This window comes from Sturnira hondurensis, unplaced genomic scaffold, assembly GCF_014824575.4.
Source record: "Sturnira hondurensis isolate 20B ecotype Veracruz unplaced genomic scaffold, ASM1482457v3 Scaffold0007908, whole genome shotgun sequence".
Lineage (NCBI taxonomy): Eukaryota > Metazoa > Chordata > Mammalia > Chiroptera > Phyllostomidae > Sturnira > Sturnira hondurensis.
In genome coordinates, this window is record NW_028080539.1 from 29078 (window position 1) to 56518 (window position 27441).

Below are 27441 nucleotides of genomic sequence, written 5' to 3' on the forward strand. Positions count from 1 at the left end.
TCAGCTGTGGGGCCACAGAAGACAGGATTCAGGGATGGACTCTGCCATGGTCTGGTCCCCTCTCCTGCTCACCCTCCTGGCTCACTGCACAGGTGACTAGATAAGGGGACAGGGGAAGAGACCTGGGAAGGACACTTGGGGGGCTTCTTTCTGCTCTTGTGTCTATACCCAGAATCATCATCTCTGTGTGTCTCCCTCTTCCAGGGTCCTGGGCCCAGGCTGTGCTGACTCAGCCACCCTCAGTGTCTGGGAATCCAGGACAGACTGTCACCATCTCCTGCACTGGAAGCAGCTCCAACATTGGGGATCCTTATAATGTACAATGGTACCAACAGGTCCCAGGAAAACCCCCTAAAACCATCATCTATGATACTAGCAGCAGACCCTCAGGGGTCCCTGACCGGTTCTCTGGATCCAGGTCTGGCAGCGTCGGCACCCTGACCATTGCTGGGCTCCAGGCTGAGGATGAGGCTGACTATTATTGCCAGTCTTATGACAAGAGTCTCAGTGCTCCCACAGTGCTGCAGGGCCATGGGGAAGTGAGACAAAAACCTGCTGTCCCCTGCAGTGTGCTTCCTTGGTGCAGTCCCCACTGTTCTGAGAAGATAGCTGCTTTCTCAGTTTGTTTGGCCTGAACTCAGGTCTGAGACCCACCACAGGGGACTGTGACAGGAACATCTATCTGTCCATCCTTTGAACGCTGCCTCTGAGGCCTGTCAGTGGCAGCAACACAGTGTGTAGTTTTCTCAAATGAGGGAAAGTTCCTGTGTGTCAGTGGTAGGCTGTGCAGGGAACAGAGTCTGTGAGGGGCCAGGAAGAGCCAAGGACACGGAACCCGGCTTCGTCTGTGTCAGTGCACGTCAGGAAGTCCCGGTGTGTGTGCTGTCACCAACATGTCCCCACTCAGCCTCTGCTGTCTCCATCACTTTGCTGGCATCCGCCCTATGTGGCCCATGATCCATTTTCAGGATCAGCTCTGGCAGCTCAGACTCCTGGACCCTCACTGGGCTGAGAGCTGAGGACAAGGCTGCCTCTCACAGCCACCCTGTGCCAGCAGCCTCCGTGCTCACACAGAGCTGCAGCCTGTGGGGCCTGAGACCAGGAGAAGCTTGTTCTCATCTGCCTGGAGGGGACATCCCAGCCTCTGCCACTCAGGACACCTGTGGCTTCTGCTTCTGGTGCCGCCACCCTGGGCCAGCGTCCTCCAGGGCAGCCCCTGGGGAGTGGATGGGCCTCCTCCCCCTGCTGCCCTCACAGCACCTCACCGCAGCCCCTTCCTAGACAGCAGGTCTCCAGCAGAACAGGAAGTCAGCTCCCCATCAGCTGGGGACACAGAGTGGCTCTGCACTGAAGCTTAGATGCTGAAATGGGGGTACCATCTGTGGTCATTTCAGACCCAGACTCTAAGAGGGTATCCTGCATCTCTGTCATCGACCACTGACCTCTTTCCTGGGTGTTCCAGAGCTGCGACCCTCTCATTGACCTTCACTGTGATCCCCTGTCCCTGTAGGTCCCAGGGAGAGGCCTCTGTCCCTGCTGCACTGGCCCCACATCTCGTTGGACTGCGGCCGACCTTTGGGGCTGGGAATGACCCCATGCCTGTTCCCATCAGTGCTATGATCCAACCATGGATTCCTTCTTGTATAATTGCATTTTTCATACTTGCCATTTGATGCTGAATGACAATGCAGGTGAGGCCACATTGGCCAGTTCCCAATCTGTGTGGGACTGTCCCCCTCCCGCCTCAGTAGCTGAGAGCTGAGTGTGGGCTCAGTCGTGTGTGTGAGGAGGGAGTGTGAGTGCCCGCACTGCAAATGTGCCTGCAGTTTACACTGTGTTTTCATGAGAAATTTACTTATACTTTGTTCGCAGGCTTCTTGTGAATCTATTGAGGCATTCTGACTTTACTCTTTGGTCTGTTAACATGATGTGCTCTCTGAAAGGGTCGATCAACTGAAACGTAACTTGGACATTGGAGTCAATCAAATGTGATAATGGTGTGTCCACTTGCTGGCCTAATGTTGGACCTGCATTAATATTTATTGTAGAATGTTTGGGTCAATATGTCACATTATTGTCTGTAATTTACTGTTTTCTGCACTTTTTCTGTCTGGTGCAGGTATCACCGTTACATCTGCTTTCTCAGAGTCAGGAAAGCTTCCACTTTTTCAAGGTTTGGAAAAATTTGTATGTAACAAACACTTTTGAAAGATCCAGTTCTAAGGTTTTTCATGTTGGTTGAAAAAGTGGAAGCTTTAAGTATATGTTATAATCTTTTTGTGCAAAACACTTCCATTATAATGCATTCTGTATTTTCTAAGGAAAGTATACTTTTTACTAGTATACTTTTTACTAGTATACTAGTTGTTGAAAACTATTTGTATCTTCATAGGAAAATATATATTGTATCTTTTAAAATATATTTTTCATTTTCATGTTATTCTCATTGAATTTAAATGTTCTACATTATCAATTTCTACTAAAAACTTAGCAGCTGTTCTAATCTGCATTTGAACGTGAATTCCATGTGCCGCTTCGAGCTGCTGCTGGTGATGTCTCCTTCATCTACACTTGAGTTTATCGTGATGGGGAGACATTGATTCTTATGTGTCTTTTTCATTTTCTTTGTACATGGGAAAATTCTCAATTTCTCAATCTTGATCCCTGTTCTTTTGAACATATGATAAATAGTCTGCCAATATTTTAACAAATAAGTATGAAAAAATTTTAAAAATCTGAAAACTAATGGAATCTCACTGTAGCCCAAATCTGAGAGCTTTTTCTTCACTCACTCTCATGTTAACCTGAAGGTCAATGACACTCAGACGACCCCCTATAGTGAAGTCTTACAGCTCAGGGACTTTACTGGGGCCCCAAGGAGGAACCCTGTCCCCTCCAGGGCCACATTAGAGACAGCATCAGGGGCAGCCTGGGTACCACCACTGTGGGACATGAAGTATAACACTGACAGTGACCCTCAGAGATGGAAACTGGGACGGAAAATATAAAGAAACTGCCTCTGTGTGGGCAGAAATGCAAAGACCTTGTCATCCATCAGTCCCCAGAGCCCCATAAGCTGCAAAGATCGCAGTGGGTACCATGAGGTTTATCCTCTATTTTGGTGCTCGCCCGCACAAAGGGGCTGATGGAATTCGAGGAAGAGTGGGTCTTTGGGAGACGGAACTCAATGTCCTGGACCCTCTCAGAGTGATGTTGTTGTCACCACCTCCCCTGGCCCTGCTTGTCCTTTTCCTGTGTCTGGGATGCAGCTTGCAACAGGACCCTGTCTGGTAAATGCAGAATCTTCTACTCTGAAGGCCCTGTTCTGGCAGCTGGTGGTTCCTTCCTCCTCAGCTAGTCTTCACCAATGAGAAAGTCCCATCTAGACACCTGCCTGGGGCCTGTGTGTTATCCACACACTGTTCACTGTACTGTAGCCCTGCATCACTGAAGCAGCAGAACTACCACCTGTGGGGTCAACCCCCTTCGTAAAACCCGCATATGGTACCAGCCCGGAATAAAGGGCCTCTGAGACCACAGGCTCTGTCTACTTGGGCACCTCCAACACAGGATCGTCCTCGCTCAAGTGACCAGACTGCTTTGAATTCTCCTTGGAGGAGACAGTGTTTTGTTCAAACAGCAGCGAGAGGATTCATCATCTTTGTAAGCAGGGAGCACCTGCCTGAGATAAATGGGAAAGATCCCTCTGGGTGTCTGGAGGAGGGAGGGCCTCAGGGAACTGGGTTTCCTGGTCCTAAGTAACCGTTACTGAAAGGCCCGTGGGTCCGCAAGTGTGGGGACCTCAGCCCCATTCGCACAGTGAAGCAGAGCTGCAAACGGGGCCCAGAAGGAAGGGGGACTCTCTGCACTGCACTGCGCAGACACCCAGCACGTCTGCAAATGCAGCGCAATCTCGTACTTACCTGGTTACTAAACTGACACAGGGAGGAATAAAGTAGAGGAAATTTTTGTTTGAAATATAAGCAACGTTTAGGAAGCTTTAGACAAAATTTTCATAAGAGGCATGTGACACAGATAAAGAGAACACTGCAAACCTAAGAATATGAAGTCAATTTCTAAAACAACGAGGCATTTTGCATTCTTCACTGGGAAAGTCCGGAAAAGCCATTACTTTTTACTTTTTACTAAATTAAATCAGATCTCTATAAAAACTGTACATGCATCCCATGAATTAAAATGTTTGCTGCGTTGCTCCCCTTTGTACACATCACTGAATGTTTTCCTGGGAAACTATTTTTCTATACCATTTCCCCGAGCAGCCCCTGTGAGCTCTTCAAACTGGATCAGCTGTCCGTCATCTGTAACGTTGGACAGGAAGCTCACTGTGCATGTGCTGGGCCACATCTTCACCAGGGTGAAACCAAATTCTCTGTATCCTGAGGGCACCTGTGCAATGACAGTGATCAGGAGCTGACCTGGAGGCCTTGGAAGCCTCCCAGGCCCTCCATGGGGCTCCTCCAACCCATTTTACTCTCAGCTCCCACATCAGCTAAGCCCTGAGTCTCCCCATACCTGTACCCTGGGACAGGAGGTTCACCTCCAGGGTGAACTGCAGTCAGAGGGCGCCCCACAGTCCACATCCTGCCAGCCTGGAACTGGGGTGTGAACGTTACCAAAGCGCCAGGCTCTGGTCCCCCTCAGGCTGCATTTGTGGTGGATGGGTGCGGGTCTGGCCCACGAGAACTCCTCACCCTCCACACACAGAACACAGAGGGGACAGAGGGCTGCCCAGGTGGAATCCGAGGAGTGGTCTAGCTGGAACTGAAACCCCTGAGCCTCACTGGGTCATCTATGAGTCCCTTGGGAAAGGATCAGAGGCGCCCTGGCTGACAACCATTGCAAAGCATAAGGACACTGTCACTGTGTGATTTCCTGAGGCCGGTGCCTCCCACACTGGGGACAAAGCAAGTGAACGTGTTGTTTCTGGAGCTTCTCCAACCCAGTGAGCTGAGGAGAAAATCCTCTAGAGCGTGGCTGCCCGGTCACCAGGGTCCCAAGTTCAGTTTTGTTCCATCACCAGGAAGTGAGATCCCTGCTTCAGTTCCCACCTGTGCTTGCTCCTAGAATAAAAGTTCCCCAAGGGTCCCACTGGGCTACTGACTGCTCACCCAGCTCCCATGTCACACAAAGCTCCACCACCACTGTCCACACACTGATACACTGACACACCCACCCCAGCCCTGATGGGGGGTGGGGCCTGCGTGCAGCCAGGGCCTCAGCTTTGGGGAGGCAGACCTGGTGTCAGGCTCCTCCTTCTCACTACTGAGGGGACCCTAAACCAGTTATATCTTCTCAAGACACCTTTGTCTCCCAGTCTGTGACTGGGACCTTTCTGGCATCTACCTCCTCCTGTGTCCTCAGGTGTGTGGCACTATAAACACCTGAGGTGTCTGTCACCTTGGGGATAGATCCACGGGACTCAGGCATAGACTCTGCAGTAGGAGGGACACACAGAGGGACACACAGGCAACTGGAGGAACACAGAACTCAATGCAAATACACTGGGTCTGCTCTGGATCAAGGGGAACTCACTGCTCCTCCTCCCTGTGTCCCAGGCCCCAGGAAGGTTGAAGAGACCTGGAATTGCAACCTCGTCCCTCAGGTGGGCAACCTTCCAGGGCTACCAGTGTGGACAGACTGAAGGCCAAGTGCCTCATGGGACCTGTGTGTTGGGAGCCCCGGGATGGCTTCCAGTGTTCCCCCTTCCTGTTCTCCCACCCCTAGTGTCCCCTCTCCTTTGAGACTAGATGGACTTTGGGACTGTTTTCTAACAACAGAGTAGGACAGAGTGATGTGGGGTCATCCAGTGTAGTTATGGGAAGCCTGACTTCCACAGATCCACTCTCTCCTGTGCTCATTCGCTCTCTCCTTCTGTCTCTGTCTCTCCTCGTACAAGTCCATCTCTGCATTCTCTGTCTGTTTATCTCATGGTTCTGTTAGCATCAGTAACCAGCTGTTAATAAGGGAAGGGAGCAAATGGAATCAGACATTGATGAAGCTAATGGGCTGTGGAGAGCAATCAGACACTGGGCCTGCTTTGTTAGAAAGCTACAGCTTCACTCCTCTCCCAGGTGACTTCTAAATCCCCAAATGGGCAGGAGGGATTGCTACTGGTCATCACCCAGGGAGGAAACAAACACCTGAAGAAATTCCTCTGCTGGGCACATGCCTGGTAGAGGCCAAGTTGGTGTGGGGTGGGGTTCACTTTTACTTTGTGGCAGGGTCAGTAGGAACTAAGACGAAGGAGTTTCTTACCTGGGGAAAGGATTGGATTGGATATGAGACTCAGAACTCCCCGGACATCCAGGAAATGGATTGGTTAGGGGGAGGATCTGAGCCAGCCCAGTAAAGATTGGCAAGTTAATTGGTTAGTTTGAAAAGGTGCCTGGTTCTTTCCAAGCTTAAGATAATGTAATGCATTTTGTTATGTATAATGCGCACTTTTTTGCCCCAATTTTTGAGGGAAAAATAAGGGTGCCCATTATACATGGGTATAATAACATACCACAGGTATAATATTTGGTATAATAATCCTATCCATAATGCACAATGTGGGTGCACTTATACAAGGCAAATACTGATACAGGGTGCAGCCAAGGGGGGGCCCAGAAAAGATTTGGAATGGTGTCCGGAACTCAAAGTGTACAGAAATATTGGAGGAAATATTAGGATGTCCTCACCCCCCCCCTCCCCAGGTGTCAGTTGGGGGAAGGGACGAATGGAGCAGGGCCATTGAGAGCTGTTTTGCATAGCAACAGTTTTACAGCTAACCTCTGGAATGGTATTTAACATATCTATAACCTTTAACTGGTTTCATAGATATGTTAAATAGCTGNGCTAGTGTACAGACACTGTCCTGCTGGGAAGCTGCTCACACGCAGGTTTCTGGGAGGAGACGAGTGCTAGTAAGTCCTCTGATGCCATTGTCAGGCAGGACGTGAGGGTCACTTACAGTCACTGCTGATTCCACTGGTCCTGAGACACGGTGGCATGTGGGCCTCCAGCCACACCACGATTCTGGATTCTCCTCACTTCAGACAGCAGTTCAGCTGATGTTGCTGCTCCTCTGGCTCTGGGCCCCAGACGCCCCTCCCTGACTTAGGTGAGCTCTCTGCCTCTCCCTTTTCATGGCTCTGTGGCTGCAGTTGCTCACCCACCCACATGGTGTGGGGGTGGAAGCCCCGACACACCCTATAAGCACTCTGCTGGTGTTGGTGCTGTGGTGATCATCCTGACCTCAGCCATTACACAGCGTTACTGTCACTGTCCTAAGATCCCTCCCCTGTGTGGTCTTGTCTACGGGAGGTGACCGCAATAAATCCAGGCCATCTCCCAGCTCTGTACACACCCTTGTTTTGGCATCTTGTGACAGAAGGTGATGAGAATTCCCACATGGCCACCTTACATCCACGTGACAATGTGAGCCTCACATTGCAGCTGCTCTTGCCTTCCTCCAGCCTCCACATGCTGATTTTCACCTCCACGCTCCTGTGGACGCAGGAGTCCTTCTGGAATATGCTTGTCAGGATGGAGGAAGGAAAGGTGTGTGTAGGGTAGAGGGTGAGGACTGTCCCTCTAATCTATTGTGCAGATTGAACTCCTATGCTCTCTGGTTACATTTTGTTACCCAAGCAGGTCACGGGTTCATGTCCTTGGAGTGGGCCATCAGGACTCTGGGACCCACGTGGGTCGTCAGTCTCCTTGGCTCTATAAAATGAAGTAGAAGCAAAAGCAAAGAACAACCCAAACAAAACACTGCATGAGCACCACCCTGCCATGCTCACTGGGCCTTTTACACAGTTGACCCAGTGACACTGTTTCGATTGGAAGGTCATGCTTTCAGAGAGCACAGCTTCTAACTCAGGGCCCTTCGCAGGATCCTGGGGGCTGATGCTGTCTCCGGTGACACATTATTCCTGGAGCACAGGCTTGTCACCAGAGTTAACCGCTTCACTGGTTGTCTTCTATGGAGGCAGAAAGTGTACCCGGGGGGCTGGGACAAGCTGAGGGATACTCTCTGTCCTGAAATATATATAGACACACATACACTTATATTGTCTAATTCCCCTATATAGGTTTCCCCTTCTCTTCTACAAAGTAGAAGAGATACACACAGTGGAAAGATACACACAGATACACCCCCACACATGGAGGGGTGCAGGAAGGACAGGGCCGCATACACCCTTCACTGTCCTCACAGACCCAGCATTCAGGCTCTGAGGGAGATGCTCCTTCTGTGCCCGTGTGACCTGAGTACCCAATAGCACCCTGGACCCAGCACCAGGCCACACCAGTTCCCCTCTGTCTCCTGTGCCACAGGCTCCTGTCCTCAAGCAGCTCAACTGGCACCTGTGTTGTTCCGATGCTCTGCTGACCCAGGCCCCAGGTGGAGCCTCTGAACCTGGGCTCATGGCTGGAAACACACCATCCTAGCTAAGTTACAGTCAGGCTCCCAAACCCTGAACTCTAGCCTGCCGCCTATAACCAGTCCTAGCACCAGGCCAACTCCATAGAACCAGGTGTCAGGTGGCTCTATGCACTTAGGATGCCACCTGGCCCAGAAACATCACCGTGCTCCTGGCCCTTGGCTCAGGTGGGCTTCCATGGACCAGATCCAACAACCCACCCAGCAGCAGCCTGACTCGCAAGGACCCCACCTGTCAGTAGGCCGGCCCAGACACAGGTGCCCAATCCATGTCAGCCACAGGATGACCTCCTCAGTCCTACCGTTCAGAACAAGACCTACAATCCCTGCCTCCCCAGCATCCCCAGAAACAGTCTGGTCCCCACAGACACAAACTCCTGGCCCACCCTCTATCCCTCAGAACCCGGTCAACCTCCTCTGGAATCGGCGTCCCTGCTCAGCTGCATGGACTCAGGTCGCAGGCCTGTCAGCACAGAACATGAGGGAAATGTGTAGGGGTCTAGGTGCAGAGTAAAGAACCGCGGGTTGCAGGTGGTGGTGCCTCAGATTCCGGACACAGGAGATCTGCAGAGTGGGCGGAGCCAGGTGAAAACAGTCATTAGGAAACAATATGTAAATACAAACTCACAGTACAGCAGATGATCAGTGAAACTCTAATACTCAATTCACTGACACAAAGCCCTGGAAAGGACCCTAGAGGAAAAACTCACACAGACAGAGTGAGGGGCACCTTACTACCTGAGTCCACAGGAAGGTGGTTCTGAACCAGGAGAAATGGACGAAGGATGCCAACACGTGAGGGACTGATGTGTGTGTATCAGTTTAGACTCTATTCCAATAGGTTGTGGTGTCATGTTGGCTGCAGAGAGGTGGGTCTTGAACTTCATCGGGCTTCTTGGGTCTGTTAACATCCACACAATAAAGAATAGGTTAGTTGAGGAGGCTGAATTCATGGGAGATCACTCGGAGTCCACTGTTTCAATACACAAGGAGTGGACACTTACAATGAGAGAATGTCCTAAATCATGTACAAATGAAGGGGTAGGATATTTGCAGCATCTCTTCTAGGGATATTAAAATGCTAAGTCATTTTTACACTTTTTGATTCTCCCATGTGGGGGACACACTCAGGATGAGACACTTGAGTCATTGTGTACATCATGTCACAGTCACAGTATCTAGGAATCTGAGCATACTGTGTGAACAGGGATGCAGCCCTGGGGAGCTGCAGAACCAGATGGGTTCTCAGGGCCTCAGGCCATGGAGAGGTGTGTTCCTTATGACCAGCAGGAGGTGCTGTGGGTCTGCCCTGTGGTCCCCTCTTAACTGCTCAGTGAGGACCATTTATTCAAAAGAGCTCAGGCCTCAGGTCTGAACTCAGTGAGTCCTGGAAGGGACTCAGCAGCTGTGTCCTCTGTGGACTGGCAGAGTCCCCTGAGCAGAGACTTCATGGTAACAACAGGTGCTTCCCTCCAGGGCTCTCCCAAGGGGAGAAGCCAAACTCCACCCTCCTCTGTCTGGGGTGTGAGATGAGCTCCAACACCAGGGCTCAGGGAGGGGCTAGGCAGTCCCTGGATGGACACATATTTGCATGGACAGCCCCTCCCCTGGCAGGAGGTGGGGAGAAAAGGAGGCCTGGGCAGCCCAGCCACACTGTGGGCTCAGGGGCTGTGTGCACCATGGCCTGGACTCCTCTCCTCCTCGTGCTCCTCTCTCACTGCACAGGTAGGGACAGGCACGGGGACCCTGGTCATCCTCTTGTATTTCTCCTCTCTTGCTCAGAATTCGTAGAATGTTACAGTTTCTTGACCAAGTATTCAGTATGTCTGTGTTTGCAGGTTCCCTGTCCCAGCCTGTGCTGACTCAGCCACTCTCCTTCTCGGCATCTCCTGGGGCCACAGCCAGACTCACCTGCACCCTCAGCAGTGGCATTGGTGTTGGTGTTTACTACATAGGCTGGTTCCAGCAGAAGCCAGGGAGCCCTCCCCGGTATCTGCTGGAGTATAAATCAGACTCAGAGAAGCACCAGGGCTCCGGGGTCCCCAGCCGCTTTTCTGGATCCAAGGATGCATTGGCCAATGCAGGGCTCCTGACTATCTCTGGGCTGCAGCCTGAGGACGAGGCCGACTATCACTGTGGTACATGGCACGGAAACAGTAAAACTTACACGGTGCTCCAGAGTCACGGGGAAGTGAGACTGAAACCCTCCCTGTGTTCTTTCTGCCTGTGGCTGTCACCTCTGATCTGCCTGGGACCAAGTCTAACTCAGGGTCTCAGTTGTTGTCACTTCTTCAGTGGGCAACTCTTTTCCTAAGACTCATGGATGCATGATTCTTTTCTGATTCACTGTAGTTAAAAGTGTTGTTTCTCCATTGTTAATATCTTTTCAGCCTGCTCATACCTACACAGTCCTAAATTAGGTCTCGGGGTTACATAACCCTCCAGGGGCCTGATAGACAAGGGAGGAGGTGGTTGAACCCTCTTTTTCCCAGTCCAGGGTCTAGGCCTGGATCAGAGGCCTGCGTGGGCTGAGGGCTTTTGATGGTTCAGGAGGTCGGGTGTGTCCTAGGTGCACCTCCCAGGAAACAGTTCTAAGAGTGAGTGTAGTTCCATCTGCCTCTGCCCATTGTGGCCTGTTCTCTCCTCCTGGGGCTCAGGGGAAGCATGCTTCTCTGGCTCTGGGATGCTGAGCCAACAGAATCTCATCCACGCTGAAATATGATTGTGTGACCTTTCCGTGGGCACCAGGATATAAGCAAAAGGTACTCCGGGTGGCTCAGTTGGTGGGAACATCATCCTGTGCACCAGAAATCTTGCAGGTTTGATTCCTGCTCAAGGGACATACTAGGTTTCCAGAGTACTTGTACCTGAGGCAACCAATCAATGTTTCTTTCTCACATCAATCTCTCTTTCTCTCTTTCTCTTTCTCATTCTCTCCACCCCCTTTCCTCTGACTCTCAAATCCCTAGACACACTCAGGTAAGGATTTAAGAATAGGGGGCTCCTCTATCACTAAGGTAGCATCTGTAATCTTGATCTTTCTCTTCATCCCACCATGAGAAGGGTCATGCCCAGATGTCTGTGAGGCTGAAGACATGCAGGGTTTGGGGACACTGGAGAAGATGCATCTGATAAAACATCCGAATGAGGACCAGAGATGTATGGGGGTGTTAAGTCACACAGTAGTTGGTCAGGAATTCACACTGGGGACAGTCTTGCAGTGGCCTGCAGTCTTCCTCTCTTCACCCTTCTCTCTGCACAGGTGAGCAGCTCAGGGGCTCCTGGACATGGCCCTTTGGGAGCACATCCCTGTTTCTCCTTCCCATCCCCTAGGACAGGTGTGGCTCTGTGTGTGGCTTCAGATCCTACTTGTGTAAAACGACTCTCTGTAGTGGCTCAAATGTCCCTCTCAGTGTGGCCCACCCTGAGCTGGCCATGATGCCATCTTGGCCTCCCCCAGGGATCTCACTCTCTCCAGTCCCCAGGTGCCGTGGACACAGGTTTGAGTCCCAGCCCTTTGTCTCCCTGAGCTGCTGCTGAGTCTCCTCTGTTGTGTCCCCTTCCATCACCTCTCACCCACGTCATTATCATAGACACTGCCTCTTGGGGTGGGGTGCAGTGCTTCTCCAGGAGCAGGACCCCAAATCCATCCAGTTGCTCCTGGCTGTGACCACATCTGCTACAGAATGAGGCTCCGGAGAGCATAGGAGGGCTGTGCATCTGCTGAGCCTACTGTTGCAAATGTCCCCAATGAAGCCTGATGAGGGACCTCACAGGACATTGGAGTGTTTGCATTTGCAGGTGGTGCCAGATGAGGATGATCGCCCCTCTGGATTCTGAGTTTGGGAAGCTTGGACCAGCTGAGTTTTGCTTTCTTGTCTGGGGGACACTATGTACGGTAACAATTGACACGGAACATGTGGTGATGAGCTTGTGTCCAGTTTCACAGGATCCCCGCCCTCTTAGTAATGCTGGGAGATACGGGATAAAGATCAGTTTTGATCTCTTTCTTGCTCCAAATAGTTAGAAACATGTTTTGGATTTTAATTTTATAAAGACAGTTGACAAAACACTCTCCTGCCTGCCTCAGTTCTCCCAGCTGGAGCAGTGAATGGTTCAGGGGATCTCTGGGGAATATGGGGGTGAAGCAGGTATTGCAGATCTTGACCAAATCCCCAACTCCACCCTCAGAGTGGCTTTTCACTGGTTGCCACTCTGAGTGACATACACATTGGAAGGGTAGTCAGTGCTTTAAAAAACATGACCCCATCACAGGCAACAACAGGCAAAGCCCAAGGAAGGAGAGAGTCTTAGAAGAAGGACGGGGTGGGGTTCAGGGAGTCACAGCCCCTGTCACGTGGATCCACAGCCCGTCACAGGGGCCACTCTGAGCCTCTATGAGCCAGGGTCTGTGTGCACATTTAGGATCCACCTCCTTTTGTTTTAATCTTTAACCTCTCCCTCATGTAAAGAGAGGTATTCTGTTGAAATAACTTGATATTGTTGTGAAATCTAAGATTCAGAAAGTCCCTGTTTTGCAGGGATCCCACAGGTGCATCCTGGAGAAGACAGAACAGCCTCTTCTCTTTCCTGCGTGAACAACCATTCCAGGGCCCCTAACCAGTGAGATGCAGAGTGATGAGTAAAACAGTCCCAATCATGGATCTGGTACTTCATTCCTAAGGGGGACCATAAGATCTATAGAGATTGTAATGAGGATCCTGCAGGGGGCGCTGTGGGGCTGTCCTAAGGAGAGGAGGGGTCTGAACTCTTCATTCTGGGCAATGCACTTGGATGCTCCAGTGATGCGATAAAAATAAATTTTTACTTGAAGGATTTTTAAATCACTTGTTAATTACAACCAAAACCAAAAATATGCCAATTGTGTACTTACAGTTCTGTAGCGGCTTCTTCCTGACCACAGAAGATTTGCTATGTGAGAAAACTTCAATGAAACACCAGCACATATGTGAGAGGTTTGGGGTGGAAAGTGGGTGGGGCATTGGACCAAAAAGACACAATCAATAAAACTGGTGTCCCATCTGGGATTTTCAAAATAAGTAGGAGTAAGATGGATATTTGGTCCAGGTAAGAACACAAAGAGGGATGTACCGATCATGCAAATGAAAGGGGAAAGTTGCCTTTGGTCTGAGCGTTGGGTTAATGGAGTGAGGACGGGCACCAGGCAGAGCTCCTTAGGAAGCGGCAGGAGAGCTGGAGAGGCAGGCGGGGGCCTGACTGCTGTGATGACTTCTGCTGAGAAGGAAAAGCATAGTCACGGAAGGACCGTCAGTGGGAGTGACATNATCTGGGATTTTCAAAATAAGTAGGAGTGAGATGGATATTTGGTCGAGGTAAGAACACAAAGAGGGATGTACCGATCATGCAAATGAAAGGGGAAAGTTGCCTTTGGTCTGAGCGTTGGGTTAATGGAGTGAGGATGGGCACCAGGCAGAGCTCCTTAGGAAGCGGCAGGAGAGCTGGAGAGGCAGGCGGGGGCCTGAAGGCCACGATGACTTCTGCTGAGAAGGAAAAGCATAGTCACGGAAGGACCATCAGTGGGAGTGACATGCACACATGGCTGTCTGCTCCCTCCATTTCCAGCTGATGGGAGAACACAGTGAGCAGGGCAGGGAGGCAGGTGAGGGCCTGTCTGTGCCATCCTGGAGGAGAGGACAGTGGCCAGATCTAGGTGAGTACAGTGAAGGTAAAAACAAGAGAGAAGATTTCAGATGATTTTCTTTGGAAAAATACTGGCCTAGGACCCTGTCTTGAAGTTCAGGGTGGGGGTTTGGATGGGTCTGAGACAGTTCCATGTTCCTGGTTGAGATGTGGTTGGATTAGCCTGGTTGTACGCAAGACGGACAAACATGTGTGAACCATGGGTTAAGGACAGTGAATATTTGTATTTTTATTTCTATTCACAGGCTTACTTTTATTGTAAATTAAAATGAATTACAGAGCCACAAATGAACATCAACATGCTCCAGACAATTGGTGCTACAATAAGCCAACAAGAAACGGACAGGGCTACCGGCTCCCTTTGGTTTTTGTGTGGTCCCAGTGCAATGCGGTGAGGTGGTGTTTTCTGCGACTTATTCAGAGAGAAGCATTGAGGCTTCAGAGGAATACAATATGCACTTATGAAGTTACTAAGTGAGAGTAGACATGACTGTATAGAAAAATGTGTACATGATTATATATTAAAATATATATAATTCATATTAATAGCATTATCACCACAGCCATTGATTAGGTTAAGGCACTGGGGAAGTAGCTGTGTTGATATTCTGTACGTGGGTAGCATTTGAGTCTGACCCACAATAGAGTCTGAAGGAGGTATGTGGAGTGAACGAATAGGCATTTTGGACAGTGAGGGAGGCACAGAAAGGGCCCCCAGGGACATGAGTGTCCTCATACTGAACACTTTTGTAGCAATTTCAAAGCTTCTGCACATCCCCAAAGATACAACCCTGTCTTGATGCACATTGCTTGTGTTTCAAGGGGCCCGTTCACCCTGGTGGACCGCTCAGGGGCTTTGGGGAGCTGGCTGTGTCCTGGGAGGGAAGTGCTGTGACCATCTCATGTGGACGTTGCCAGGGCTGCAAGCAACAAGAAAGCAGATCTCACTCCTGAATGATTCTGGTCTCTTCCTGGGAAGGTGCCCTGTGCCTGTTCATCAATGGACCCAGGTCCCATCACAGGTGACTATGGAACAATTGGTGAGGTTTATGGTACTAGGACGACATGGTGGGAAGTAAAGTATGAGGAGAGAGAGAGGAACCCATCATTCTGAAACAGAGGGTGCCCAGGGGTCTTCATGCCCTCGGTCCATCAGTTCTCTGAGTGGAGGACATGATTACTCTAAGGGCTCAGGCACCTATATGGTCCCAACAAGTAATTATCTAAATGGTAGGAGGAACAGGAGGAAGAGTGCATGCTGACCAGGTCACCTCTTGAGAGGAAAAAGTGAGTCTTGGGACACCTGAAGCACAGTGAGGAGCCTGGGGGATGAGGCGCCCCTGCCCAGTGTGGGGTGGGTGTGGTGCCAGGCAGGAGTGCAGTCCAATCCTCACTCTCTCTGCTAACCCCTGCCTCTCCATCCCAGTCCTAAGTGAGTCTGGACTCTGAAACACCAGGGAGCGATGTGGGCTCATCACTGAGGGTCTGTGGTTTATGTCAGCTGGGAAACCAGGGCATGAGCCCATTGCCCTCTGCTCTGTGCTCATTGGGGACCAGCAGCTGTGGTGTCCCAAGGTCCCCACCCCCCAGAGGCTCCAGGGCCCATCCTCCACTCAGATTCCACCATCTCTGTCCCCAGGGAACCAGGAGGAGGAAACAATTTTTTTGAAGGGTTCTTCTCTACCCTCCCCCAAGGAGAGAAGATAAGAGACTTTGTGCCTAAAATGAATGACTAATCGTATTTTAATTTTAAGTATGCTAAATACCAGTTGTGTAATTCCTCATTTCCAAGTAGTTGAGACATTTTAACTGTTTTTATCTTCACCCAAGGACATTGTTCAGAGCTTTGAGAAAGAGGAAAGAAGAGAGAGGAAGATCCATGGGGAAGAAAAACATCGATCGGTTGCCTCCCATTGCCACCCGGATGGGGAATGGAACCCGCAGCCTTGCCAGCACAGGACGATGTTCCAACCACCTGAGCCACACCAGCCAGGATCTGTCAGCTGAGACACTTCACATTCCTGCTCATTTTTCTTCCATCACAAACCCCTTGTCCACTCTGGCCATTCCTTCTGCTCCATCGCAGCAGGTGGGGAAAGTCGGTCTTAAAATGTTCTGATGTTAACCCCAACTTGTTCCAACAGTCTTGGGTTTTTTACATTTCTGATTATGAGACAAGTGTTCTCTTATTTTGTGAGATCTGATGTTTCCAGATGTCTCATAATTTCATGGAGAAATGAAACCTTTGCCCCTCAAAACCGACACCTACACTGAAGAGACCTCATACAGTCATGGCTTCCCAGGGCACAGGGGGTCTGCCCTCCCCAGGCTGCTGGTGCAGCCCTGTGAGTGTACACACCAAGGCCAGTCCCCGGCTGCTAGTGGAGACAGGTTACAAGATGCTGTCAGAGGTAGAAACTCCTTTCATACCCCAGACATGGCCTGTGTTGGTCCCAGGACTCACTCAGGAGAAAGAAGTAACTGTTAAGCCTTCCCAAGGAAGAGAAAGAGAGTTCTCACTGAGGAAGGAAGAAGATGTTCTCAGGATCCTGGTTAGATTTGGAATGAACTGGATCACTGGGGCCAAAAGGTAAACACATACATCTCATCATTCAGCCTCAGCCACTGCAGGTAAGACTCTCAGGAATGAGGTCACTAGAGTCATGAGGAAGCTGAGTGGGAGAAAGACATCAACTGCCCATCACACAGGAGGTCTCAGTCACTGTGTGGTCATCGGTCTGTGTGAGGTGCCAGCAACTGCCTCTTTCAAGATGACCCTCAGGGGACATCAGGGTGACACTGGGGCAGGACAGGAGAAGGGAAGCTGATTTGCAAGAAGCACCTCTTCCTCCTAATGGGTCTAGGAGGCATGAAAAGGCCCCAAAGACATCACTCTCCAGCCCAGGACCTGTGGAGACTCTGTCCTCTGAGTGTCCCCACCATGGCCTGGCCTGGATGGTGTTCCTGCTGGGGCTTCTCGCTTACAGTTCAGGTCAAAGAAAGGGACTCTATTTTGAGGACTGGAAGCAAATACAAGCACTAGCTCACAGTGACCCTTCTGTCCCTTAACAATAACTGTCTGTCTGCTGTTGGTTTTTGGTGTGTATCTTAGACTGTGGTGAGCAAGGAGCTGTCACTATCTGTGTCTCCAGGAAGGATGGTCACACTCACCTGTGGCCTTAGTTCTTGGCGTCTCTCTTGGTTTAACAACCCCGACTGGTTCCAGCAGAGCCCAAGCAGGGCTCCATGCTTGCTCATCTGTAGTTCAAGTGGCCCGACCTCCGGGGTCCCTGAACGCTTCTCTGGAACCATCTCTGAGAACGAAGTCTCCCTCACCATCACGAGGGCCCAGGCTCAGGGTGAGGCCGACGATCACTGTGCAGTGTATGTGGATAGAAATACTGATGATTACACAGTGATGTAAATCCATAAGAAAGTGCACCCCAAACCTCCTCAGAATTCAGAAGGGCAGAACCATTAAAGGCAGAAGAAAGGAGAGGTGGTGGAATTGGTCTCACTTTATGGGACTGGCTCCATGGCCCTGGTTTCTATCCAGTGTCTCATCTCCACGTGCCTCCTCCCGCCTCCCAGGGTGAGTCCTTCCCCCCGTGTGACTCTGTTAAGGCTGGGTTTTCTCTCTCCCTTTCTTTCTAGGGTGGTGCTGAAGAGGACATGAACCCCAAAATATATTAACCATCAGTAAGTCTCAGATCCCTCTACTCTCTGGAAGCCTGCTCTTTTTAAAGGGCAATGACAGGTTTTCTCTTATTGATTTCACGCTCAAATCACATACATATGTCGTTTCCCACTGAAGTGGACACCTTGCCTTTGGGGTGCCAGGAAAGGCAATTCTCAGACTAGACCCACAGAGACAGAGACTTGTGTGTGAGCAAGAATTGCCCTTCTAACAAGGCACAGACATATCACTGCATGACTTCCCTTCAGCTTCTAGCACTGGGCCATGAAGGGGGAGACATGTGATACCATGATTTACCTTCTTTATCTCATCTCCCTAAATATGTGATTAGGAAAATCACAGGCTGAATCATTACAACATAAATACAAGAAACAAAAGCATTAAATGCACTGTGTTAGGAATATATAAACTATAGTTGTCTGAATATTTGCTTTCTGTAGTGTTTATTACACAGTTGGATTCCTGGATTGGCTGTGAACACAGAGAAATGTGCAGCCTTTCTGTGCAGCAACCTCTCCCACAAAATACTTCTTTACTCAGCTGCTTCCCTCTGTGCTAATGTGCCTGCCCGCCCTGTGTTTCTGCCTCTGAGCCAGGCCTTAGGAAGGTTTCCTCGAATTCCGTGCTAAACAGTAGGACTGAGGCTTTCCGCACCCAATCACAGCAGCTCCATTCTGACCAGTCAGTTCAGTGCCTTTTGGGCCTAGAAAACTGCAAGGATTTGGCACCCTCATTTGAATAAAGATGGTCCAATCAGGGACCAGGGACCAGAAGGCTCCTGATCAGATGAGCTGGACTCTCTGTGGCTAAGAGAGTGCATTTGCCACTGAAGAATGCAGACTGTGTGCATGGCTGAGCTGAAACACCAAAATGGTCTCCCCCGAAAAGAGTGCAGCTGACCAGTACAAACTGGACAAAACCAGGGCAGCACAAAGAGGGCAACGTAGAGGAAGTGAGCAGAGCTAACTAGCCAGAGGGGCCAGGCCAAGGGCCGCCTAGTGGCAGAGGTGTTCTGCACCCCACTGTTTCCACAGCTCTGCTGCATCACAGTTGGGAAGCTCCACAGGGCTGTTTCCCTATCCATGCTCTATCATTCTTGTTGGTACTCAATAAATTTTCCCTCTTGATGACATCTAACACTGGAGGTCCTTATCAGCGTTCATCTGGTCCTCAGGAACATGGGTTAACAGGATGGGAGGAAAGGAGATAAGGACTTCAAGAAAATCCAGCCCTGTTCTACTAGGCCTGTGTTCTGCTGAATTTCTACCATTAACGTTCTCTATGAAGGTCACCAGGGGGCGCTGTAGATTATCTCAGAGGTGCAAGGCCTGAAAGGAAGTGCAATGATTCTAATTGATGGGCCCTGACCCATGCATGCTTACTGGCAGCTAGAGGAGACAGCAGGTGCTTCCTCTCAAGGAACAGACTCAAAGCTCACAACCACCACAGCCTCCTTCTGACAGTGAAGCTACAAACTGGGCAGAGAACTGAGAACTGGGGGTGGACCTCTGTAGTCACCTCCACCCTCCTCTGCAGCAGGGACCCTGGGTCTTCTCGCTGCAGTGATCTGAGCTTTGGCCTGGCCCTGTCCCACATCCACCCTGCTCTCTGTTCCTCTCCCGTGACCTCACTCCCTAGCAGTCCTCAGGCTCTCCTCAGGAGTCATGTGTGCCCGAATTCATGATGGTCAAACCAGGGCTGTGCCTGCATTGTCCCCTGTAAGAATGACTCTTGTCCCTTGTACTAATGACTCTGTTTTGGAAACACAGGAGCTAAAGAGACATGTGGAGACTAGACAGTGCATCAGCTTGAAAGAAGAGCTGTTTGCCTGGAGACCAGCAGAGGGCGCCAGGAGACCATCTCCAAAAAAGAAGAGCTCTGGCTAGGCAGCCCCTCAGGGCCCAGCCCTCAGGGCCAAGCCCTTTGATTCCTCTGAGGACAGGGCAGGGCCTGTCCTCTCTGGACCTGGAGCAGCTCCCTACATGTGGCCCTCCCTGTCCTCCATGACTACTTCCTTCCTAGCCTTACCCAGGGAGAAACTAGTGTGTCAGGCTGGCCTCCCCCAGCAAGAGCTCCAGACCTTGAGGGTGAACCTGGGAAAAATGCAGGGGTTGGGGACACATTTGCATGAGTAGCCCCTCCTCCATGGAGCCAGCTGGGAGGAAATAAAAGAGGCTTGGGCAGCCCAGCCCCATCTGTGTGGACTGAGGAGCAGCCTGCTCACCATGGCCTGGGCCCCCCTGCTCCTCATGCTGCTCTGTCACTGCACAGGTAGGGACGGGCCCCAGAGACCCACAGCGCCTGCATCCTGACCTTCTGTTCACTCCCATGTGTCTGTGCCTGCAGGTTCCCTCTCCCAGTCTGTGCTGACTCAGCCGCCCTCTGTGTCTGCATCTCCTGGAGCCACAGCCAGACTCACCTGCACCCTCAGCAGAGACCTCAGTGTTGGGAGCAACTACATCAACTGGTACCAGCAGAAGCAAGGGAGCCCTCCCCGGTACCTGCTGGATTATAAATCAGACTCGGAGAAACACCAGGGCTCTGGGGTCCCCAGCCGCTTCTCTGGATCCAAAGAAGCCTCGGACAATGCAGGGCTCCTTGTCATCTCTGGGCTGCAGCCTGAGGACGAAGCCGACTATCACTGTGCTACATGGCACGGAAACAGTAAAACTTACAGGGTGCTCCAGAGTCACGGGGAAGTGAGACTGAAACCCTCCCTGTGCTCTTTGTGCCTGTGGCTGTCACTGCTTGTCTGCCTGGGACCGAGTGTAACTCAGGGTGGCACTCGTTGCCTTTTCATCAGTTGGCAGCTCTTTTCCTAGGACCCATGGATGTGTGATATTTTTGTTATAGTCCATAGTTAAAATTTTTGTTTTTCTCATTAATCCTTTCAGCCTGCTCATGTCTACACAGGCTTAAATCAGGTCTCAGGGCTCTGTAACCCTCTAGGACTGTGATAGACAAGGAACAAGGAGGTTGAACCCACCTGAGCTCAGCCCAGGGTCCAGGCCTAGATCAGAAGCCTGGATGGGCTGAGGGTTTCAGGGGAGCCAGGGGATTAAGCGTTTCCGAGTTGCACCTCCTAGGAAACTACTCCAAGAGTGAGTTCAGTTCTGTCTGCCTGTGCCCATTCTGGCCTGTTTCTGGGACCTATCCTCCCCTCTTGGGACTGAGGGAAAGCAGGTTTCTCTGGCTTCAGGGGTACTGAATCCACAGAATCTCGTCCACACTGAAATATGATTGTGTGTGACCTCTCTGTGTGCACCAGGATGTCAGCAAAAGGGTCCCTCATGCCCTGGATAAGTAGCTCAGTTGGTGGGAGCATCATCCTGTGTACAAAAAGTTTGCAGGTTTGATTTCTCTTCAGGGCACATACTAGGTGGCAGGTTTGATCATATGAGAGACAAAATATCAATTGTTTCTGCTTCCTATCAATGAATCTCCCTCTCTCTCTCACTCCTCTTCCTCTGTCTCTCAAATCAATAAACACACTCAGGTGAGGATGTTAAAAAGGGGGCTCCTCCATCACTAAGGCAGGATCTGCAATCTTGACCTTTCTCTTCATCCCACCATGAGAAGGGTCATGCTCAGATGTCTGTGAGGCTGAAGACATGCAGAGTCTGGGGACAACCAACTGGAGAAGACATGCATTTGATACAACATTTGAATGAGGACCAGAGAGATGTGTGGGGGAGTTATGTCACACAGCAATGGGTCAGGAAGTCAACTCTTCCTGTCTGGACACACTCCATCCCTGGCCTGGAGTCTTCCTCTCTTCACCCTTCTCTCTGCACAGGTGAGCAGCTGAGGGCTCCTGGAAATTGGCCCTCAGAAGCACATCACTGTTGCTCTTCCCCATCCCGTAGGACAGGTTTGGCTATTTGTGTGGCTTTGCATCCTACTTGTATAAAACCACTGTCTCTGGTGGCTCAAATGTCCCTCTCAGTGTGGCCGCACATGAACCCACAGGGAATGCCAGCTGGGCCTCCCCCAGGGATCTCACTCTCTCGAGTCTCCGAGTGTCATGGACACAGGTTTGAGTCCCAGTCCTGTGTCTCCCTGAGCTGCTGCTGACTCTCCTCTGTCCCATCTCCTTCCACCCCCTCTCACCCACATCATTATCACAGACACAGCCTCTTGGGGGTGGGGCACGGTGCTTCTCCAGGAGCAGGACCCCAAATCCACCCAGCTGCCCCTGGCTGTGACCACGTCTGCTTCTCATGAGGCTCAGGAGAGTGTGGAAGAGATGTGGAGTTGTCCAGCCCGCTGCTATAAATGTCCCCAAGGAAGCCTGATGGGGGCCCTCACAGGATACTGGGAGTTCGCAGGGCACCTAAACTAATCTCCGTCTTTTACACCAGTTCCTGTCTCACCAATCTGGCTTTCCTTGGAGCAGGATCCAGAACCCACTTGTTCCTTGTCAGTACTTATTCATAACAGCGTACATGTGAAGTACTTAAGGGTAAATCTGTGAAAAAGGATAGTCTGATACAGTGAAAGTTAGAAAACATGGCAAGAAATTTAAACTGAAGTAAATATCCTGGTTTGTGGTTCACAATTCTCAGTGTGCCTAAGACAACAGTTTCTTCCAAATGGAAGGAAAAACTAACTGCAAGGTCTCCCAGTACATGGACTGCGGAGGGGGCTGTGGGTGGGAGGCTAGTTCCAGGGCCGAGGTCCAGGCCCAGGTTGTCGCCCCCACATCCCGGATTCCCCTTCCCCTCACTGATCACACCTGATGCAGGGGAAGCTCCCTGATGCTCACACTCCCTCGGGCTTCCTGCCCCAGTCTGTCCCCTGAGCAGTGTGGTCCCGGCCCTGTGCACACAGGCCCCTGCATCTCTCCCTGCTCCTCCAGCCTCCTTCAGGGCCTGGGACCCAGGACAGACAGTCAAGGGCGACTGTCCTGGCAGAAGCAGCAGCAGGGATACAACAAGGTGATTCTGACACATAAAGGTCCTGAAATCTCATCAATGCTCTGAGCTCATTGAAACCACCACAACCTCTGGGAATGTTGGTTTTCAGTGGAGTGAATCTGGGGACAAAGGAACAGGACCCCACATCTCAGTCCCTCTTTATTTATGTCTTCCAGGTTCCTGTCTGTGAGCTGTGCTGGCTCGTGCACCAACCATGTGGGGCCTGGTCTCAGGAACAAGGTCACCTATTGCTGAAGCAGCAGCACCACAGACGTGGAGCCACAGTGTGGCTCGGGGACAGCAGCAGCCCTGGAGTGGGTGACCTGGGACATCTGTCTCAGAGCCTTTTGCGATGGAAACTGTGGCTTCAGGTTTTCCAAGGAATGCTTCCCACTTGTGTTTTACATCCAGTCCCAGGAAGAGACTGATATATAGGAGCCGATAGAAAATGTTCTCATTAGTGTGTCCCAGCTGTGAGGACTGAAGATGCCACTCTCCCCCGCCCTCTGTGGTCCCACCATCGTTGGTCACGTCCCTTCCTCTAACTTCACATCAGAAGTGACTCGGTTGTCCTGTCTATGACCACCTTCTGAGGATCTGAAGACTTTCCCAGCATCTCTGGTTTTGAGGAGAACTGAACCCTTTCTGATTTCACATTCCCACCTGTTCACTCTGCCAGGCAGATTCTTTATCCGGGGACACAGGTTCCTCCTGGACAAGCAGTGGAGGAGTCAGTGGGAGGCTGATGCCAACGTCCTCAGCTCAGGAGGGAGGAACCTGCCAGAGTCTGACACAAGGGATCCAACAGTCTCATATTGTCTCTGTCAGGAGCCCACAGATGTGAGGATCTTTCCCATCAGCACCAGCCCCTGTTTCTGGGCTCTGTCTGTCCTCCTGAGGCCACGAGCCGTCCCCACCCCCCTGGCATCCTGGGCCTGACCCTCTGCTCTGCACACACTGCTCCCCATCAGCACCTGCCCTCAGACTCTGGGCTCCCTGTGAGGATGGGGTCCCTGCAGGCCAAGGAAGGTGGGGGTGGCTGCTGTGAGTCTCAGGGATCCACTCAGCTGGGGGGAGGGCAGGGCCTTGGTACCTGTGGACCCTCGTCCTCAGTGCTGTGTGCGCCCTCGTCCCCCAGCTGAGCCAGGATGTCAGTGTGTGGGCTCGTCACACAGAGCAAAGGAGATCTGTGACCATTTGTGTGGCAAATGGAGCTGAGTGTCCTCACCATGTTGTCACTGGAGGCCCTTCGTGAGGCCTGTCTGCTTCTTGCATATTTCTCAAAGTGAAAGAAAAAGGCTCCACCACAGATGTTGGGAATAGAATATGAAAAGTGAGTGACTGTGAAGATTTGTCGTAAACCAAAGACACACACAAGTGGAGATTCATCATGGGGCGAAAGGAGTATATTTTTTTCAAAGGGAACTTTTTTTGCTATTTATTTTACAATTGCAGTGGCCTTAAGTAGTAGAAAAACACTCATGACATTTCCCATAAACGTTTAAGTAGCTGTCACTTGCATTAACTTGCTGGTTCTGTAGAAGGAGGGGCGGACATGGGGAAATGAAGAGCACCTCCTTGTGGTACTGAGGACCCTGGGCCTTCCATCCGGGGGTGTTGGTCCTGAAGCTCACACGGCAGCTTTGTCGACCTGGAGTCCAGGGCTCACACGCTGGCTGTGGACACAGCCACTGTGACATGTGTGACCGTGTATGTGTCAAATCTGTAACAGAAGCAAGGCAAAGGAAAATATTTGGAGGCGAGGATTCAATTTAAGTGTAAAGTGATGGAAACTACCATCTGTAGACAGGAGTCTAGAGACTGAATTGATAGTTTATTTGACAATAATTTAACAATTTTCAGTCTACAATCAATAAGAATCGTGTATAATTTTAAAAGTAATTCATAACATATGTTATTCTGGTCCCAATGTTTTTAAAAAATGTTGACAATGTCTGTAGAAAAATAAATACAATATTCAACAATCACTGGAAAAGAAAATTTGAACGTCCTGTGAAATACCTTCTTACACACAAACACAGTGAACTGTCAGCACTGAGCAGGGAGGTTATACGAGCACTTTTCCTTTTCACGTTATTACTGATTTAAACTCTTCCCCTTGAGAGGGTCCTCGGGTGGTGTCAGCAGTGGGGACAGTACAAGTTCCTTGCTGTTATGGCATCGGTGTGTCGCACACTCCACTGACTGACAGCAGGCAGGGTCACTGTGCCTTCTCAGGCCTGGGCTCTTCCTCAGATGTGCCAGGTGATCCCTTCCAGGGCCCTGTGGGTGGTCTGCACTGTCCCAGTTGACTGGCCCCCACCCCGCCCCATGGTTAAAATGTCAGCTCCCTGTGCCCTGGAAGGAGCCACTGAACGAGCTACACTGGGTCCAGGCCCCAACGGCTCCCATGCAAGAGTCCCAAAGAGCCCCATTGGTGTCCTGAACCCTCAAGGTCCCTAACTCTTCCCTTGTCTCCAGACTTGGTTGCTCATTCTCATGACACGTCTGGGCTCCTGTACGGGGACGGAACAGGAAGGAACGAGGGTGACGATGGCTTTGAGATTTGCAGGGATTCCACGCTAAGCCAAGGCACCGGCCCAAGAGGAGAATGTGCTGCAAGTCTTCCAATGGAACCCCAGCCAGGCCCATAGACCCACATCACCCTGTGTCTGACACTAGACCCAGGAGCCTTCCCTACAGTCATTTGTTCCTCAGGACCCAGAGTTCGAAGGCCCTTCCATGATCCATGGACTTCGGTCCAGTTCCATCTTCACACTGGAATGTTCTGATGACACCCCAGCCTGGTCACAGCCCCACAGGCCGAGGCTCGGGTGGAAAGTGCTGGTGAGCATCAGGAGGCTGCACACGTGGCCGTCCAGTGCACTTCTGCCCACCGGGGTTTGGCAGGGACTGCTTGGGTTTGGGACGAGGACCTAAGTCACACTGCCCATCCCCATCACAGAGACTGTCAAGTCTGTGTCACAGGACAAATAAGACCATGATGCTGCTTTTCCTCCTTCAGGACCCATCAGAGAAGGTGAGAGAAGCAGAAAGGCCTGGACTGGGCTGTGGTTTGTGACGAGATGCTGTTGTTATTAACCAAACACAGGGGTGATTCTGAAACACAGACTTGCCCATTCATGCCTTGTGAGCACGCTCCTGGTGGTGAGGAGTGTTTCTGAACTACTGACTACTGTTCCCATGCAGTGCGATGCAGTTAATGTGCAAGGTGCATAGAAAGTTGGTAAACGTTTCAAGCAAGAAAACAAAGTCATGGGATTTCTTTCATCTGACAAAATCAGTGCTCACTTTTGACTATGAACTTGAGAACAGCCTCCCAGGAGGGCTCAGTGCTCACAGTGCTTGGGGAATGAGGGTCTTCTGAAGGTGAGATAACAACAGACAAAGATTCGCAGAGCGTTGCACACCAGGGGTGAGCAGGGGGGATTTCACACACAGTCGCCCTGTCCCTAGAGAGAAGGGGTACTTTCTCCTCAATTCAGCTGGGGACCCACAGGGAAGGAGACCTCTAACACCCAGGGAGGAAGGAACCCATGTCCTTCACAGAAGGGGACATGCCTGCCTTGGGGCTGGTCACTGCTCTGGACTTGATGCTGGCCTAAGGGTTTACATTAGAGACACTACATCATTCCTGATCAAGAACAGCAGAGGGAGGTGAGGAAAGCTTCACCCTGAGGTCTCTGAGGACATCCCTGATGTGCCCTGGAATGATGGGGAGGCCACAAGAGGGAACACGTGGCCTGAACCCCAGGCACTTTTTGGTCGACAGGAACTGAAAGTCAGAGGCTGTGTCTGAGAAGTTCTGGTCACCACACACACAATGGGAATTTGGGCCTGGGCACTAGAGGGCGCTCAAGTGTTGTTCCTGAGGGAACTGGGGTGATGTGAGCTGGGACCAGCCAGCCAGGGGAGGCTGAGAGATGTGACTTCCCCAAAGAACAGGTCTCACAAAGCCCCACCCCTGCAGACACCCCTGGTGTCCCCAGGCAAGGGCAGGTGGTTTGGGCTCAGGGAGGAATCAAATAGCTGAGAAGGTGGGGTGGGGAACATTTGCATAAATGGGTCCTCCTCTCTCAGAGTACAAAGGGGAAGGAGAGATTTGGGGAAACTCTGCTTCAGCTGTGGGACCACAGAAGGCAGGACTCAGGGATGGTCTCCACCATGGCCTGGTCTCCTCTCCTGCTCACACTCCTGTCTCACTGCACAGGTGACTGCATGTGGGGACAGGGGATGGCCCCTGGGGAAACTCATGCTGTACTTTCTCCTTTGTCTCTAGTCCCATTATTACCATCTGCATGTGTCTTTGTGTTGCAGGATCCTGGGCCCAGGCTGTGGTGACTCAGCTGCCCTCAGTGTCTGGGAACCCAGGACAGACTGTCACCATCTCCTGCACTGGAAGCAGCTCCAACATCAGGGGTAATTATGTGCAATGGTACCAACAGCTCCCAGGAAAGGCCCCCACACTCCTCATCTATGATAATAGCAATCGATACTCAGGGGTCCCTGACCGATTCTCTGGCTCCAAGTCTGGCAGCTCAGCCACCCTGACCATCACTGGGCTCCAGGCTGAGGACGAGGCTGATTATTACTGTGAAGCATGGGATGATAGTCTCAGTGGTCGCACAGTGCTGCAGGCCTGTGGGGAAGTGAGACAAGAACCCCTGTGTCGTTTGTGA

The 27441-nt window shown here is 51.1% G+C and overlaps 2 gene segments (V, D, J or C); both read left to right on the top strand.

The window, feature by feature from the left end:
• Window positions 1-27441, top strand: LOC118992158 (immunoglobulin lambda variable 1-40-like). The segment is given in 2 exon segments: window positions 1-92; window positions 27080-27441. Coding segments are annotated over 2 exon segments (420 nt in total).
• Window positions 20030-20662, top strand: LOC118992157 (probable non-functional immunoglobulin lambda variable 5-48). The segment is given in 2 exon segments: window positions 20030-20096; window positions 20172-20662. Coding segments are annotated over 2 exon segments (522 nt in total).